Below are 17,784 nucleotides of genomic sequence, written 5' to 3'. Positions count from 1 at the left end.
ATAATCTGTACTCTTCACCCTCATCTGATTTCTTGGTGGTTGTAATATTGTTTAGTTTCTGCTCCCAAAATGTTTATGTAGGGACTGGCCTCTGAAGAGTATTTAATAGGTTAATGATTTCTGAAGAAAAGCTCTTCACTTTAAATGTAAAATATTTGTTTTCAAATCAATTCAAATGCAGTCAGGCCACCCCCTGCCATCCCCCAGCCAGGTCGTGGGTGCTTCGGTGGTTGTAGACAAAGCCATAAAAGCACCAGCCCCATCTGCATGAGCAAGAGCTTGGAAAATATTGAGCACTCAGCCTTGCCGTTTCAGCTGGCGAGCAGAATCTCACTAGTTTAGGGTAGGTTCCCAGAGACTGCACTTACAGAAAAATGCTGCCTCTTTCTCTGCTTCATCTGTTAAAGGAGCAGCAGAGAACTCACACTGGTAAGCATCCCACAGACAGCGAACTGTTGATCTACTGGTATGTTAGCTTTAATTGTCTAAAACGTAATAAAACCATCAGTGGTTTACTTGTTAAACGCAGACATGTGAAGTCATTATCTTACAAGGTAAGAGGAAGTAACACTGTGTCACTGCTACAGAAACTTCCATCCTCTGACTGCGGTTTCTGTGCATAAACTGGAACTTTGGGTTTTGTGCAATAGAAAATGCTGTGCTTGTACTAGTTTACATTTTTATAATCTTTTTTTGTCTTGGTACACTGATTTTTTTTATATTCATTTGACAGTTTTCTATTCTGTGCCTATTTCTCTAAAAAGTTCCATTTTGTCAGCTTTTGTTTGCTGTGCAAATTTCCAGCTGCATATTAAGTGTGTTTTAAGGACATGACAGTCCTGCTCAGAGGTTGGGATGACTTCTGACTTTCCTGAGGCATTGTTTTGGTTTTAAATCTTTTTTTTTTTATATATATATAAAGTACTTATCTGTATACCTTTGTTGTTTTTAAGAAAGAAAATTGTAATTCCCCAGTTCTCTTTAAAGTGTAATTTCCTTTTATTCTATGATGTACGTGAAGGAAACCAGCTAATTTGTACAACTAGAAGGTATAATTAAAAGCTAATTGAAACTTCTCCTCTGTATTGGTAATAATGGCAGGAGCTGGAGGATGTCATGTCGTTTTGGGGCAGAATCAGAATTTTAGAAAAAGACGTATTTAGAAGGCCAATAGGCTTCCAAAGTGATTACAGTTTGATACCACAAAGCACAAGATGTATTCATAGACTTAAGTGAATATAAGACATAACTGAGTGGACTGCTCTCTCCTTAATGGTTTAATGTTATAATTTATCTTTAATTTCTTTAATTTCATTGTTTACATTGTGGTACTTAAATAGTTTGCTTTTGTTTTTAACATAATGGCTCTGCTCTGTGGGTGCTCCTAAGCACTATGATAATGCAAATAATGTAAAACATTCTCATCTAAGTCTGCCCACTGTGTCATGGCAACTGGCTGACAGAAATTAGTTGGTTTCAGCTAAATGACCAAGGAAATTGGTATTAGTTTAAATAAAATGTACTCTGTATGTAATGCAGACATTTCTCTGTGGTTAGCATTGAAAAGCTAAGCTATCCCAGGCAGTGAAATGGGTCCTGCGGTCTGAGCTGGAGGTGGACCTGTCCCCTAAAGCAGCCTCTGCTTGGGGAATTTAAAACCAAAAAAATCAAAGATTTTAAAATCCTGTACAGTGTCTCATTAAAACGGAAGGCTGCCGTCTGCAGAAGCATGAGCTGCTTTGCCATTTGGCAGGTAGATTTGGAGAAAATGTTCTGTATTGCAGTGATACAGTGAGCATGTTAATATTGATTCAAGGCATCATTGAATGGATTAACAGTGTGATCATCATGCTCCAGAGTTATACCCTACTCATAAACAAACCTTCGGTTGTTAAAATTAAGTTTAACTTTGTAAGGATTCTAAAGAAGGATTTGTAACATAGCCTAATAGAGTATTTGTCCTCCCAGGAGCAGGAGATAAAACTCCTCTGGGCTTATCATTTGAAATGCTGATTGAAAGGCTGTTTATAATAATGATAAAAATGCCCAGTTTATATAATAATGGTAATCCCGGTTGTTTACTGAAATACAAGATTGGGTTTCTACCCACAGTGTAGTTATGAAATGGAAGCAGTAGCTATAAAATGAAAGTCATTTGAGCAGGAATGCTTAAGGAGTGGTTAATCAGAGGTGCACTACAAGAAATTATCTAGTCTGCTTAGTTTTTATATCAATATTGGGAGTATGCAAGAACTTGTGAGTTTGGAAGATGCTTTTGTATTTGATGATTGGCATTGATTGATAAGGAAAATCCTCAGGTCATCCAGAGAAGTGTGTACAGAGGAGAGAGTGAAGTTTCTGCGAAGAGACATGGACAAGAATTAAGATTTAATGGTGTGATTTCAGGGAACACACTTGTAATTTTTGTGGAATGAGAGCATTTGTAGGTGGCTGAGGAAGCGGAAATGGCTACTTCAGCCTGGTCCTTGACCACTCTGGAAATGCAGCTGTTGCATTTCAGTCCCTTGGCTGCCGTAGCGTGTTGAAGCAGGGAGGTGACAGAGGACTGGAGGAGACAGCAAAACGCTGTGACAGATTCCTTCTACCTCTTGCAGTTGATCATGTGTAAGTTGTTTTTTGTCTGATGCTATGCTTGGCCCAACAGCTGTGCTAATGCTTTTTTAAAAAGAGAGCGAGTCTTTCTAAAGTATGGCTTGCAATCTGTGTTTCTGTTGCATCAAAATGAGACTATTCTTACACACTTTGAGTATGACTTTTACACCTATTCAGAAGGGAGATAATGGCGCAGCTGCAGCTGCCTGTTCTTTGAGGAATACTGGATATATAATGCCTAGTTCAGCTTTGGATTTTTTTTAAGGAGATTATACATTCAGATGATTTTTGTCTTACATTGAAGACCTAAATGACCTGCTTGCTTGCACTTCTGCCTCTGCAAGGTTTTCTTTGTTTCTCAAGTCTGACTATCAGAAAACACTACTTTGCCACCTTCCTTTTCTTTCTGGGGAGCAATGTGGAGGGGATTCAGTTTTGGTGAAAGGGTAAGGCACGCAAAAATTAGATATTAGCTAGAATAGCAGCATTTTGGTCTGAATATTTTAGGACAAGGTTCACTGTGCTTGTAACTAAGCAAGCAGAAAGTTCTGCTTTTTTAATTGTGCAGAACTTGAATTTTTCCTTTCCTTGTTTAGTTATAGCTTTCACATTTATAGTTTCACGTTTGAAATGAGATTGTGAAACCAGGAACCTTTGTTCTTCCATCCGTGATTGTAAAACTGAAAGGAAAGCTCTTCAAGAGCTGGAGAGGACTGAATGTAATTAATTTCTCTCTCATTTGAAGCAGTACAGATGGCTGAATTGAAAATAGATTCTTTTGGCTACGGCCCTGAAGGCCACCAAATTGTTCCCTTTCTGTCTTAATGAGAGAGAACAGGCAAGAGCTGCTGACCACTGAAAAGACACTTGAAGAAGCAGTCGTTCTGTAAGGCTCAGAATAAATGATGCTGCTTTAATGTTCTTCACATAGTTATTCAAAGGTTTTTAATACTTCGCCATTTAAAAATTAACCTGTAGACAGTGTGGATCCTAAGCCAGCGTTTTTCTTTGTTGGCCCCTGCTGGCACACAAGCACAAATCAGGTAAGTGTCAGTCCTGTACGTTGCCTTTCGCTGCTCACTTGGTTTTCTGCTCTTTCTGGTCACCTGCGTTTGCAAAATGGCATCTGTGCCCAGCAGCTGTTCCCGTCTCCACTTGGACTTACGTACTTCCTTAGCTCTTCCCATCATTTTACAACCGTGGGCTTAAAAAACATATTATTTTTAGAGTATTTCACTTTTACAGGGATCCAGCTTATAAGTTTGAGTCACCTGCTGATGTAGGTTGCCTTCCTTCTTTTCTCTGATCACTGTCAGGATCAAAATGCTTTGTCTTTTATATCTGCAGAGGGGTGGAAGATGCTGTTGTGTAAAGACTCTCTTAGGGTGCTACAGTGCATGTGAAATTCTGTGCGAGCATCTTGCAGTTGCAATAGTTGTTTGCATGCTGCCATTCAGAGGGATAGAAGAGTAGGGTGAGCTGCCAAGTTTTCTTTGAAGTTTAATTGTCTGTTTGGTAACGGAACACATAATCCTCCATTACAAATCTTATTTTATATGGTAATTGGCTCATTTGCTCTCTGGTTATCAATTTAACTTCTCTACCACAAACATCTGCACTTAGATTGTGTTAATCGGTGCGAATGCTAACCATTGACATAGTTAAACTATAAAAGTGTGTTTTAAAAGCATTTTTAATTCATTAACTGGAAAGTAAAGGATAATAAAGTGAGCACTTCTCATATTACTTTCCCTTTGTAAATAGTGTGGCATTTCCTCCAAAAGCCAGAAAAGCAAAGTCACTTTGAAAAATGAAGTGTTTCAAATTCTTAATCTCCTAAGTGAAAAATATTTGAGAGCAGGTAATAGGATATCTAGTTCTACTTTCATTTTCGTGACAAATCTTATAATTCTATATTAGTGCCTGCTAGTGGATGATGCCCCGAGTTAAAGCAATGCCAGTCGCTATAGATATCTGAGGGGGTTCCAAGGGTCTTCATTACAAAGGAAACACCAGTGGTGAGAGCAGGAACAATCCTGAACTTTCCGATGCTCTCATTTGCTGGTTCACGAGTGAAGGGTCACCGGTGCCCATCTGGTGCTTGTCCTTCCTCCTCACCTCCACTCGCCACTCGGCCCTTCCAGTTCTTCATGGCCATTCCCATACTATTGCTTCGTTTCTTCTCTGGTTCCATTTTGACTTTGGTTTTATAACCAGCTGGTTATCATGGAAGTCTCTTACCCAAAAGCTGGATATGGAGGGAAGTCTCATCTGCTGTCAGCATGTTCAAAGTGGAATGCCAGGAGAGAGGTGTATCAGCAGGACTTTGTGGTGGTGGCCTCCCCTAATACGTGGTCTATGCCGGACAGTGTCTGTAGAAGGAGGACACGTTTCTTTGTGAGGGAAGGTCTGCTGTCTCCTCTGTGCTGTTTATGCTGGGTGTTTCTGAACTAAAAGGATGGCCAAATATGCTTTGGAAAGAAATAACCAATTGAACACACAGAAGTAAGTGGAAGATCAGATAAAGGAAAACCATGGTTTAATTAAAGGTAACCTGTATCGTAATACTTTTGAGAAACTAACTCACTCTAGCAAAGGCTGTCTTGAACCGAGAGCAGCTGTTTGTTTGTATTAAGTGCCACTCGTTATTTTATTGACCCTCTGTTGTATATCCCTACGTATGAGTTGGACTCGATGATCCTTGTGGGTCCCTTCTGACTTGGGATATCCTGTGATTCTGTGATCCCTCTATCTTGGAGTTTCGTGGCGTAGCTGCTAGGTACAGCGAATTGCTTGTCTTCTGACATCAGCAGATACATTTTTTTATACAAGTTTTATGCTTTTAACAGTGAACATTGCTTGCTTGTGTTTATTAGGATTCCTGTCTTAAGTTTAATAGCTAAGGAATTAATGCCACCCTGTAGAGAACAGTAAGAAAATAAGGGTATTTTACCTTCATGGAAAAGCAACTTTTTGTGTTTCCAATTTTTATGCTCCCTTTTTGCAACCACATGGGTACTTCAACACTTGGTGTGTATGTGTCTGTATCTGTGTATAGAGGAGAGAGATTGAAAGGAAGTGATAAAGCAGCCTGGGACAAAAATACTCATTAGTTAAAAATGATTAAAGATGAGAGAGCAGCTGACTCGGAGATCAGCATGTTGCATCTAGGAAAGGGCAAATACAGTAGCATTGTGAATTGGCAAGGTATTTGCTGTAGTGATAACACTGTATTTATGCTGTTTTTTCAAGTCAGTGGCAAGACACATCTGAAACTGCATGCAAGTAATTGAAGCTCTATGGACCGCAAAGATTAATTCAAAGCAGAGCAAATACAGAGGGTCACTGGGGATGGTGTGGTGGCTTGTCATGCCAGAACAACCTGAGCAAACATGGCTTGTGTGAGCTGTCCTAAACAGAGGCTGGGATACGGGAAGGGAGTAGAGGAAAAGCACAGCTCGTTCGGAGTAGAAATGCCAAGGGATAAACACCTGGGAGGAATACAAATTTAAAATAAGAGGTTACTGCAATTTGGTCAGGAATAAATTCAGATGACAGTTTCCAAATGTAACTTCAGAGGACTGAAGTTACAGTTGTAACAACCATCTGATGCAGATACTAAGTACAAAAATACTTAAATCATTTTCATGTGGAGTTCATGGAGGTTTTAGTAAATTTAAGAAAATGATTATACAAAATGGATCTTGGAAGTCATAGGCAGCAACTGGACTCAGCCCCATACAGATTTTTAATCCTATGTGAAGGAGTTCAAGCAATAAATATGCGTGAGCATCTTTTTGTAGTTTCTGGTGTAGGTTTATATATGTCTGAGAGTTAAGTCATCTTCCTACTCTATAAGTAAATATTTTCATATTTTTATGTTCTCTTATTTCTGATCTGAAACTTGAGAGATCAGAAGAGAGATCAGTTTGTGGAGAGCAGCTTGTGTCCAGCTATCTGTTTTAAAAAAATAAAAATTAAATCCACCTGCAAACCTGTACATGAAGGAAAATGGATCATATCACAGAAAAAAATATAGTCTAGTATTCCTTATTCCCTAGCATGAAATAAATCCCATTGATGAGTGAAGCATGTAAAATGTTTGCCTAAACTCTGTAGCCCTGCCATATTGACTTTCTTTGATAAATATTAAAGGGCAAAAGGCTGCTTTTGACTTTCCTGGAACTTGAACAATCAGACCTGCCACCAGAAGTAAGGAAATTGCCCTTATGTCGGTGAGATTAATAAAAACAAATAGGTGAATGTGCTTCATAATAGATGATACTTGAATTCTGTGTGCCTACAAAGGGCTCTTCTTCTGCCAGTGAGCTGCAGAGGCTTGGAGTTCTCGCCCGCCCCTGGGTGCTTCCTGGGGCCCCAGTGGTGCTCGCAAGGTTTTGGATGCGTGGGGCTTGCGTGGCCAAAGAATTCTCTATCTTTGAGTTTGCCTGGATTTTAAACTTCCTTATTTTAACTAACCTTACTTAGAACATAAAAGACCTTTTAAAAGGCGGTCAAGACCTGGAGATGACAACTTTGGTATGTGCTTTACATTCTTTCAGGAAGAACCTTTGTGTATTACTGTGCTCTGAAATGCACATCTTGGGGCACCCCTGCCTGGAGCACGTTATCGACGTGGTACAAAGCTATGTCTGCAGTTCTGCAGCTAGTGCTTCTTGCAAGGGGATATTTATTTTTAACTTTGGAGGTCTAATTCCTTTAAGATGCCCGAAGATACGAATAGGCATATAAGAGACAAGGATCTATACCTTGCAGTGAAATGTGGCTGTGTCTACACAAAGCAGAGAAGAAAGCCTTCAGATAAATGCAGCGCTATTTGATGTACTGAGTTTCTTCACAGAAACACAAGGGAATGGGTACCCGAGGAAAGTTTCATCTTCGTTTTGCGTCCGTTGACTTCAGAAAGTCTTTTTGATGTAATTTTACCTTTCTGCTACCTTTTGACTTAAATATTAAGTACAAAGAACTCTCTGAAAACCCTCTATTGTATCAACTGCAGAGGTTTGGCTGAATAAATAAGACGTTGCTGATCATGGTGTGCTCGGTGTGATGGAGCCGGACTGCAGTGCCACTGCTCTTTGTTCTGGGGAGCTCCAAGGGGGTGCTTGTCATGCACCTCAAGTGTAAATTGCAAGAAAGTTTTACACAGCAATTTTCATCAAAGCCCATTTAAAAAAAAAATTCAAATCTAACTACAATCTTCCCACTTCATAAAGTAACAAGCTTTGCTGAAGGAAAGGATGAAGGCTTTTCTGTAACCTGGGTTTTGTCTTGCTGGCAGCTTAGCCTGCAAGATTCTTTATTTGTGAAAGGTGCATTAAAATGTTGCACAATTAAGCACTAAATGATTTGCTCAGATGAACTCTTGAGTTAGTGAAGGAAGTGTGAATATTCTCTGAAATCCTCTCTGTACCCGCTGCCCCTGCTGCTCTCTTTAGCGTTCAGCATCGTGCCTATGGCAGGTTTGAGAGCAGCATGGTCTTCAACCACCCAGGTATTCTTTTCCAAATAGTATATATGTCTCTAGATTTTAAAAATACTTTTTTATGTTACACTTTATAGATTTTGGTTCAATTTCTTTTTTCATGTATTCTCAAGAGGTCATTTCAAATTAGACCGGCTGGCTATTTAACTGGCCTAAATGCAATTTTGAAATAATAGAGCTTGTATCAGCTTATATCAAACTTTGATCTGAAAATGTCTGCCAACATTGCTGCTCTTTGTGCTGCCATCCCTGAAGCCATCTTTACGTGTACAAGCACAACTAATTGCTTTTGTGGATGCTAACACCATCTTTTGTCTTTCTTCCTTTTTATTTTAAGTTCCTCCTGAATTTCTGAAGCGGCCAGCGAACATTTATGCTCATGAATCTATGGACATTGTCTTTGAGTGTGAGGTGACTGGAAAGCCTACTCCGACTGTGAAATGGGTCAAGAATGGAGACATGGTGATTCCAAGTGACTACTTCAAAATTGTTGTAAGTATATAGTGAGTTTTGTACACTTTCAACTCCTGACCCGACCCTTAGTCCTGTAACACAAACACACGGAAGCTAGGTTATTCCATAGGACCACCTTCCTATTTTTATACTATTGATGTTTTCAGGGCCTGGAAGAATTAATTGGTATGTTGAATTCTGTAATGCTCTGTAATTCAGTCATTTTACTGAAATTCTAAAACACTTTGCTTATGAGTCTGTTTCTTGGTAGCTTAGATTTTCCATGGGGGAGAGAGGCACACCTAATGGCAAAGCACAAATTGTTGGTTGAACCTGTTGGAGTGCAAGCTCACTGTGAACGTCTGTTTTCTGCAGTCATCTGTGATCGATGAAAATTACAATTTCAAACAGGAATTGAAATATAAATGTAACTGAGTTGTGGATCGTGAGTTTTGGCACACTGGTACTTCTAGTGGGAAATGTTAGATGTAGTAAAAGTCATTACTGAGACATAGCTTAGAACTTAATGGTTGTATAATGGGGTATACCTGAGGTCGTGGGATTGTAACAGTGAGTTATGCGGTTATATTCAGTGCTTAAAATATCATAAAAATGGCTGTGGGAATGTTATGACTTGCCAGTGATATGTGATGCTAGAAAATGATAGCCATTAGTAAGAGCTTCTGCTGCTTTTTGATGCTGTATAATTTGAGGATTCAATGTAAAAGAGATGAAATCTGACGGGAGCTCGAAATACACTTTTGTGTATTACTGTTCAGGAGTTTCTCCTACCATAGTAATGTGTCATAATAACACCATTGTTTTTGCAGTCGCAGCCCATTTTTAAGTATTATGTTTATCCTTCACTCCTCAGAAAGAACATAATCTGCAAGTTCTGGGTCTGGTGAAATCAGATGAAGGATTCTATCAATGCATTGCAGAAAATGATGTTGGAAATGCACAGGCTGCAGCCCAGCTGATAATACTTGACCTTGGTAAGATAAAAAGTGACAGTATAGTGCCAAAGTTGGGGAGGAACAGTTTCAGGGGACCTTTTCCCCATGATATGTGTTACTTATAACTCAGATTGACCAGGATGATTTTTTTAAATCAAATGAGGGGTTCAGTGTCATCTTCTCCCTCTACACTTACAGGTACTTAGGGAGAGGAGAAACTGGGGAGTTCTACAGGATTCACCTTGCATTTTGGAAAATATATTGTGCAATAATAAACCATAGCCGTAAATCTGAAATATTAAGTGTATGCTGAGATTTTGAAGAACAACAGGATATCCAATATGAAAATAGTCACTGCAATTCCAAAACTGAAAAATAAGTTCTTACAGAGCTCACAACAAAGGAAGTATTTTACACCAAAGTCATTCCAGTGTCAGAAGCTTTTTTCTGCCATCAGTTTTAAAAAACAAAGTAGTAGTAAGCTCTGTCATTTCTGCAGACTGTGACTGCAAAAGAATTTGTGGAGTTGCAGCTGCTGCAATTGAAGATAAATATTTATTGTGCTCCAGTCAGTGGTATCACTAACAGTGCTCACCTGTTTGCCATTGAAACACACAATATCCTGCATTGCATATTTTGAATGCCAGAAGAGAATAATTATTGTTAGGATAAAAGAACTACTGTTTTCCAGAAAAAAGGCAGTACAAATATCATTACTAAGGCATCAGCTTGCTTCGATCTTTCAGGTCACACAGCTCTTGAAAATAATTTCTAATAGCATAATGAAGAGAACCAATAGAAAGAAGGATAAGGGAAATAAGTCAGACAAGAAAATACTAACTCCGTACTTTTTTGACTTTAGTGTTGCCTCTCTTTTTTGGGTATTGTTTCAAAATTGCAATTTCTTCTTTTTTTCCCTGTATATAACAAAACTTTTGGATGGAAAGACTTAGAAGGAACACTTACATATGACCAGGGACATGATATAACTTCACACTTGAAATTTTAACGGATGTGAAGCTGCTAGACCTGGTTTTGGCGTTCAGCGTACAGAGAGTAAACGGTTACAAGTGTGCCATGAAGGGAGATATTTCCCATTTCTTTTCTGATTGTTCTGTAGAGTAGTTTGAACTTTTAACTTCTTCTGAATTCTGCTTTGGATGTGGGTATGTTTCCTTGCTGGCTGAAGGGATGCGTGTACTTTCCACAACAATTTTGGGAATGAAAGGTGCCCTCTACTGGATTCAGTAGCTTTAATACTACGCAGCCATGGGATTTCACCTCCGACTGGTGTTAGGCAGCTGGATCCAGCATTGGCCTACTGTCATCATGTTGCCAGAAAAATTAATAAAAGTAATTTTATTTCTGCTATATGCATGAATCACCTGAGTAGTTTCCAAATCTTTCAAATGGAAGCATTATTCCATATTTTCTGTGTTTGAAAAATATTGAATAATTAATGTACTTGGGTTTTGAAGCCCTGCCCAGGTTTGTACTTTCACCCAGTTCCCAGTAGTGGTTTATAAATTACTATTACTGTTATTATTTTAGTTCCTGTGGTCTCACTCTTCTTCCTTTCCCTCCCCGTTGTTTGCCCAGTGGTTTCTCCTTCCTGTTCTACTCTGGCAACCTGTCCTGTTATACTAAAGGACTTTGCCTTATAATGCTGTCCTTTTTCTTTTGCATGCTGCCAAAGGATTATGGATGCAGTTTTGATGGAGTCTTGGGTGTAAAAATACACCCACGAAGTCATGTCGTGCTGTTACCTGGCCTGCAGTGTTTTTAACAATGCACTCCCTGTGTAACACTGATGCATATTAGTTGTTGTTTTCCAGCAGTAGAGATGATCACATGGTACCTCACTGAAAGTACATTTATTTTTTTTGCTATTGAATAGTGGCATAACAAGTAGTGCAATTAGGCATGAATGTGTTGTGTGTTATTCAGTCCTGATGTATGAAAAGTAGTATAATGTACACAGTCAAAGAAAATATAGATATTTGAGATCTTATTTTAACACCTTGTCACAATATATGAAAGGTGAAGAAGGAAGAAATGTTCAGGGAAAGAAAGTGAAGGCATGATGTATGATAGTTCTTTCATGACAGCCATCTTGGTACGAAAACAAAAAACTAAACAAAAAAACCTATTCTGAATACTTTGATCATTAATTCAGAAAGCTATTTTTCTTCAGTTTCACACCTGATGATGAGAAATACCTACCTTGGCAATTGGAAAGTAATTTCAGTGAAAAAATGTTGATTATGTGTTCATCAAAGTTCTCCATCCCAGTTGGCAAGGATGTCTCTTCCTTTTCTGCTCTCTGTTTTCTCCTTCCTGACTAAATGGAATTGGAAAACATCTGGACAAATTACAAGCTATTTCCAGGTAGCCCTTTCAGTTACCATATTAAATTGGTCTTTAATAAAGTAAATTTATACTAGAAAATACAGAAGCCTTTTAGAGTTTGTCAGACAGCCAGATCACATGCATTCTTTATGGGCCAGTGTTGAAGAAGTGGACCATGACTGTTTCGGTCATCTGTACATGGAATACAGCATTGACTATGATACAATTGACAACAAGGAAGGGGATATTTGGCTGCCATAAGGGGTGAGTGTGAGTAGTTGGAAAAGACACTCACTCAGACTGTGAGAGAGATACTCTGAGAAAGGTTGAACAGAAATAAACCCATAAAAGTGCCCTCTATTTGCGCTTTGCATATTAGATCAGATCTTAGTTGTCTCTTTTGTGCATTACCTTGTTTCATTCTGCACCCTTTGCATAGAAATCTTCCTGCATGTTGTTTTTTGCTGCCTGGGGCGCTGCTGCTTCACCTGTAGGTGGACTGCCGTGCGCTGGACAGGTTGCGGAGCGGTCTGAAAGGAAAGCACCACGCCTGTGTTTTCTTCAGTCTTACCTGGTAGCATCATTTTTAAATACAGCAGCCATAACGTACACAACGTGCTTAGCTGCAGGAGGCTTTCTGTATTTGATCACTGGCTTCCCAGGAACCAGATCTGGTTATTCGCCTCATTGTCTTCGGCACCCTGGCTCCTCAGTTGCGCAGGTGCACATGAGCGACCCAGACCGGGGTGCACGCAGACTCAGTTGCTACACTCAGTTTAAAATAATTGTAACTTGTAACACAAGTTTCTCTTGGGTTGGTCTTCTCTGCATTTGTGTTGAATTCTGAAAAGCTTGCAATATATTCGGAAGTGATTTGTGGAAAATAAAGAATTGACTGGCTAAAAATGCCAGGGTAATTGGAAGGCTTACTGGAGCGGCAGCTTTATTTTCAAGTTCTGTAATTCTCTGTTAATAAGTTTAGAAGAGAAGAATTACCTAAAGAAAGGGGATTTTGACCTGAATTACTGCAGTCCTCTGCACTTGTCCTCTGCCAGCCTTTGGCGGTCTCGCTGCTCCTGTCTTTGCCTTGCTGCTGAAGCAGATAGATGGTGTCCCCGTAGTTCCTTCAGATGCCACCACTGAGGACTCAGCATATCCCAGTGATAAGGAAGAACCCTAGCTGTGTGCCTTGGGAATAACTTTATTAGGGACCTCAAAATCTCTCCTCGTACCTTTTTACAAAAAAAAAAAAAAAAAGCTGTTTATTTTTTTTAGCTTACAATTATATCCTGATGAGTCAGCATCTGACCTCAGTTTTCCAATGCACGAATCAGATATGCTTGCTTAATCATAATACAGCTATTTCTCATCGTCATTTTTACAGCATTGTGTTGTGTGAACTTTTTTTCTGTGAAAACCTCAGTAATGGATACATTTGGGTTTTCTTTGTGGAGGTTAAATGCTAGTGACAAGACTGAGAAATTCAGCCAGGACCTGTAACCTGGCCTTTTCCAGTGATTCTGGCATTGCTCAGAACTGCCATTTGGGGACTGAAAAAAGAACAGGTGGCAATGAGTAAGAGGAGGTGCCTTTGGGAGAGGAAGGCAGATGGTTCCCTGTCACCCCTCTGTGATAGGCATTTGACAAGTACTCAGGCACCAAAAAAAGGAGTGATTATTGAATGCTGTATAAAGAAAAATCATTGACTGTAAACAAATATGCCACGTTATTTAGAGAACAATTTCAAAACATGAGTTGAGATGCAGCGCATCACCTTCAAAATTCCAAAGAAAGCATAGTACACTGAGCAAATTTTGTGCTTCTGCGCTACAGAAATTAGTGTTTGCCATCCTTGAGTTGCATAGGAGTGAATGAATTGAGCTGGTATCCAGTAGCATGCTGTGTCACGATTTTTGTGTTGGCTCTCTCCATTTCTTTAAACATTAAATGTTCTTGAAAACTAGTCCAGGAAAGCACGTGTGAATTCATAGTACCAGCATGGGAAACAAGGAGGAGGGATTAGGAGTCTGCGTGTGGCTGCGGAGCACTGGGCTTACACAGGTGTGTTGGGATAGCTCCAAGGGATGGGTGCAGGCTCCTTCGGAGGGGCGGGGAGGAAGCAAGGAAGAGGATCAGGCCATCCATGCATGCAGAGACCAACTGAGGTGCTTACAGCTTTTCCTTGGAGAGGGAAATGAACCATCAAGAGCTTACACATAAGGATCAGAGGATGGAAGGATGATGTTTTTATGCATCTCTGCTAAAGAGCTCTGCTAAATGAAGGGGAAGAGGCAGTTCAAGCCTGCTTTATACAGCTGGAGAAAGCCTTGTGATTGCAGGCCCTGGTACATGTGTGGTTGTCTTTAACCACCCGGTGTGTGCTGGTGTGGCAACCGGGTGGTGGGGCTGGCAGTACGGGAGGATTCTGGGGTGTGCTGAAGATGATTTCTCGATACAGGCTGTCTGTGCCTGGTTGGGTGAGTAGTGCTGGTGGTGTGTCGGACCTGCTGTGCAGGTACAGAAGAGGACTGGTCAGTTACACAGGTCAGAGCAGCCTGGGCAGCAGTGATCGTGAGAAGCCTGAACTGAGGCTTATAAGAGAACTGAGCAAAACAAATAGAATTACAGCCTTGGACTTCAAGACAGGAGATTTTGCCATGGGAGATTGTGGTGATGGGCAAGAGGTGAACCATTTGGAAGACAGTCTTCTTAAAGCACGAGAATGGTTGATTCCAATGCACAAGGATTTGAGCGCGGAGACCAGCAGGGATGAAGAAGGAACTCCTCACTGAGCAGAAACACAAAAACGTTGGTACATGAAGGCGATGAGGAGTGGATAACCCATACACAGTCTCCCATGGTCTCCCTGTGGCTAACCTGGGAAAATCCAACCTGGACGGGGTGGGCAGCAGGGTGTGCAGAGGGCTGGCTGGCCTGGGGGGCTCCCAGCACTGTAGCTGAGTGTGGAGACTAACTGGGCTTTGTGCCTTCATGACATGGATGCTGGGGCAGAGAGCATCCGCAGCAGCGTGTGGGTTGCAGCAGCCTGGGAGGAGCAGCAGGAATGGGGGAAGAGAGAGGGACCCGATGAGCTGGCAGGAAGCTCAGAGGTCATCCCCGAGAACACAGAGCCAGCATTGAAAGGATGGCAGGTAACAGGAAAATGCTGTGAAAGGGATTTCCAATCAGGTAAGAAAAAACAGTTTCACAGAGCAGGTGGTTGCAGTGGGAAGAGGTTGCCCAGGGAGGCTGTGATATCTCTGTTCCTGGAGATACAGGGCACTCGATGTGGCTTGAGCAGCCTGCTCAGAAGTGGCTCTGGTCTGCGTTTATTCATGGACAAACTCCTGAGATCCCTCCCAGCTGGCAGTATTCTAATTCAGAAAGTGTCAGTCTGAGAGGTGTGAATGGATCCCGTTTAGCTCTTTGTTTATAGTCAAATTACGACCGTTCTGTAGTATGTATTTTTCTGCTGATCTCCTTATGAGAAATTTAAATGTCTTGTATTGGAGGCACAGTTTGACATTGCAACCCAAATTTGATTAAAGTATAACGCCACTTGGGCTGCACTGTGTGATTTTAATTCCTCCACTGAATTTCCTTATGTGAATCCTAATTCTGAGAGAGTTTTAAAGACATCATTTATTGACCTGAAATTCGTGCTCTCTTTGTGTAATTGGATGCTGTGCGGGACCACTGCTGCATGAATAATTTCATTTTATGTTGGTGCTTCTCTGCCGGAGTTTGGCAGTCAGCTCTCTCAAGTCTGGTAGCAATGGAGTGAGGTTATAGGACTTCTGGTGGGGCCGGGTCTTCTCCTCCTACACCAAGGTGGAGAACATCAGAACCGTTGTCAGCGTTTTCTGGAGTCAGCACGTTTCAGCTGGGATCGTGCCAAAAATATGGCATTTCGATACTGCAGTGTTGTTTTTTGATTGAGGTTTCCTCAGGCTGATACAGACTCAAGATTTCTATGGGAATGAGCTACCAGCAGGTTCCGTGCTCACAGCCTTGTCTCAGCTTGATACCAGTCAAAAAGAGTTTCTGGCTCTAGCTGGATTTCAGACTTCTCATTAGGCAAACCTTGGATGTAACTTCTTTGTGAAGGAGGATCCTTTCCGTGGGTGGAGCCCGCTGTCTATACAACCATGCCATATAAATAGCACAATTCAGAAAGTTATTTGTTAAGATCTCCCAGTTTTCAAGGAGTGTTTCAGGTACAGAAAAAGCAGGTAACGTTGTAGCAGACTAACCAGCACGTAGTCTCTTAGAGATGTTCCCCAAACCAGGAAACAGTACATCAGAGTGGTTTACTGCTTGAAATAAAGAGCTGTCAGTGTGTTGCTCGAGGCACTGTGGTGGTGTTTTTTCCTGAAAGACAGGATTTCCGTGCACTTGTTAACACAGCAAAAAGCATGGAGAAATAAGTTTGTTAGTGCTTCTCATGGCGAATGTTCTGATCTTGGGAGAGAAAAATTTAATTTAATTGCATCAGATTTACCACTATGGGAATGGATTTTTATTACTGTTGACCATTGCAGTGGTTGAAAGCACGGCCATGTGGAATTCATTGCAAGGGAGACACTACTGCTCCCTGTGCATTTGACTGATGAATAACGATGGGGAAAAAAAGCCCGAAATTTTGGGGCAGACTTCTCAACTGAGTTCTCTATATGTTATCATGGAAAGTAGCAGTGAAAAAGGGAGTTGAGGTTGTCATGCAGACCAGGTAGAGACAATTCAACCTGTGACATTCCTGATAAATGTCTGCATAACTCGATTATTAAAAACCGGAAACAAAAAGCCTCCACTGTCTCTTCCCTTGTGCAGTTTTGCCTACGGAAACTTGAATTTTTTGCTTATCTTGTCCAGGGGTGAACCTTTGCTGTTTTCAGGCTGTTTCTCCACTTTGAGAACATGCTTTGAAATTCTAAATATGTCCTTCAGTGTGCTTGCAGCCCTCCTGACTTTACATTCGTATAAATATTAAGAGTGTTTTCTCTATGCCGTTGTCTGGGTTGGTAAAATCTGTGTGTGTGTGTATATATATATACACACACACACACACACACACACATATATATAAAATCATATGGAAGTCAGCATACCCTCCTTTACATCCTGGTTCAAAATCACCTTTTGTTCTGACACCGAAGCATTGAGAACTGTTCTGAATGTGATTTTTTCCAGCCAGTTATGAATCCACTTCTGTAGTAGCCTCATCTGGAACATATTTGCTTGCTTTTGAAGATGTCCTGGAAGGCAATGGCAAAAGCGTTATGTAAATCAAAATATATGAAATACTCCATGTTTTCCATATCTGTAGGTTCCGTTATTCTGTTGTAGGAGGCAAATACGATTTCTCTTTGACAAATTTTGGCTTCTGCAGAAAGAAATATGAAAGTTGGCATTAACAGGCTCGTGCTCTGATTTGAAAAACTTGATTACACTTTTGGGGATTTTCCATATGTGAGAAGTAAAATAGAATTGACTGCTGGCCTTTGTCTGGTTCAAACTCTGAAGCAGGCAGCTTGCATATCCAGGACCTCTTTTGGATGATTTCACAGATAACAAGTGTAATCTCTCAGGCTCTTTCACATCTTACAGAGGTAATTTTAATTTTTTTTTAAGTATTTTATTTTTTTTAAGTATTTTGTATGCAGCCACATACTGTGAATCAAGAACATTTAGTATTATTTTCAAGGTGATAGTGTAAATATTTTCTGAATCCATGTAGTTACAGGGTTGTCCGAGACTGTAGAAGTACTTGAAAACTATGCAGGGTGTTGTGGATGAAATACCAGAGCAAGATGAAAAAAGCTAGCTGAATCAAAGAGAAGGACTCTGTTGGGTATTCTTCCTGAAAACTGTTCTACATTTTTGCTCGTATAGAAGTGTCTTCGCATT

General features: G+C 40.5%; 1 protein-coding gene across 2 annotated transcripts in view; it reads left to right on the top strand.

Annotated features, from left to right (window-relative positions):
* NEO1 (neogenin 1) overlaps positions 1-17,784 on the top strand; it is a 190,522-nt gene that overhangs the window by 107,499 nt on the left and 65,239 nt on the right. For both annotated transcript variants that reach the window (XM_050712986.1, XM_050712987.1), the window contains exons 6-7: positions 8,457-8,611; positions 9,447-9,567. In XM_050712986.1, coding sequence (XP_050568943.1) covers positions 8,457-8,611; positions 9,447-9,567 — 276 coding nt within the window. The remainder of the gene's footprint in view (positions 1-8,456; positions 8,612-9,446; positions 9,568-17,784) is intronic.

The sequence above is a fragment of the Cygnus atratus genome, chromosome 11 (genome assembly GCF_013377495.2).
Source record: "Cygnus atratus isolate AKBS03 ecotype Queensland, Australia chromosome 11, CAtr_DNAZoo_HiC_assembly, whole genome shotgun sequence".
Lineage (NCBI taxonomy): Eukaryota > Metazoa > Chordata > Aves > Anseriformes > Anatidae > Cygnus > Cygnus atratus.
Note: the sequence above shows the minus strand (reverse complement) of the source record. Positions and strands in the feature narration are given on the sequence as shown.